Source organism: Bison bison, unplaced genomic scaffold, assembly GCF_000754665.1.
Source record: "Bison bison bison isolate TAMUID 2011002044 unplaced genomic scaffold, Bison_UMD1.0 scf7180017838034, whole genome shotgun sequence".
NCBI lineage: Eukaryota > Metazoa > Chordata > Mammalia > Artiodactyla > Bovidae > Bison > Bison bison.
In genome coordinates, this window is record NW_011474050.1 from 1 (window position 1) to 531 (window position 531).

The 531-nt window shown below is 53.5% G+C and overlaps 1 protein-coding gene across 1 annotated transcript; it reads right to left on the bottom strand.

The window, feature by feature from the left end:
* Positions 1-14: 14 nt before the first annotated feature.
* Positions 15-281, bottom strand: LOC104983539 (HLA class II histocompatibility antigen, DQ beta 1 chain-like; the record flags this gene model as incomplete). The annotated part of the gene is made up of 1 exon (XM_010833008.1): positions 15-281. A coding segment is annotated over one exon (267 nt), but the record flags the coding sequence as incomplete, so codon positions are not given.
* Positions 282-531: the final 250 nt, after the last annotated feature.

Here is a 531-nt window from a genome sequence, read left to right on the forward strand (position 1 = left end):
CAGCCAGCACTCACCTCGCCGCTGCAAGGATGTGAGGAGCTCCAGTTGGTAGTTGTGTCTGCACACCGTGTCCACCTCGGCCCGCGTCTGCTTCAGGAAGTCGTGGCTATTGAAGTACTCGGCGTCCCGCTGCCCCAGCGGGGAAACCGCCCGGAACTCGTTCACGTCGCTGTCGAATCGCACGTGCTCTTGCCGGTTGTAGATCTGTTTTTTCACACTCCGCACCCGCTCTGTCCCATTGGTGAAGTAACACTGGTATATAAACTGGTACACGAAATCCTCTACGGAGAGACAGCCGCTCGGTCAGGGCTCAGCCCCACAGTCCCACGTCAGCCACTGCCAGCTAGGCCCATAAACCTCAAACTCAAATTCTGAGACTAGAGACCACTGCTGCTCTACACTTCCCCAACCCAGGAACCCATAGTAATGAGTCCAGACAAGGTCTTGGAGGAATGAAGTGTCTTCTCTGGATAAATCATATCTTAAAGAAAAAAAAGCCATGCTCACTTTGTCTTGGCACGTGTAGTAGAT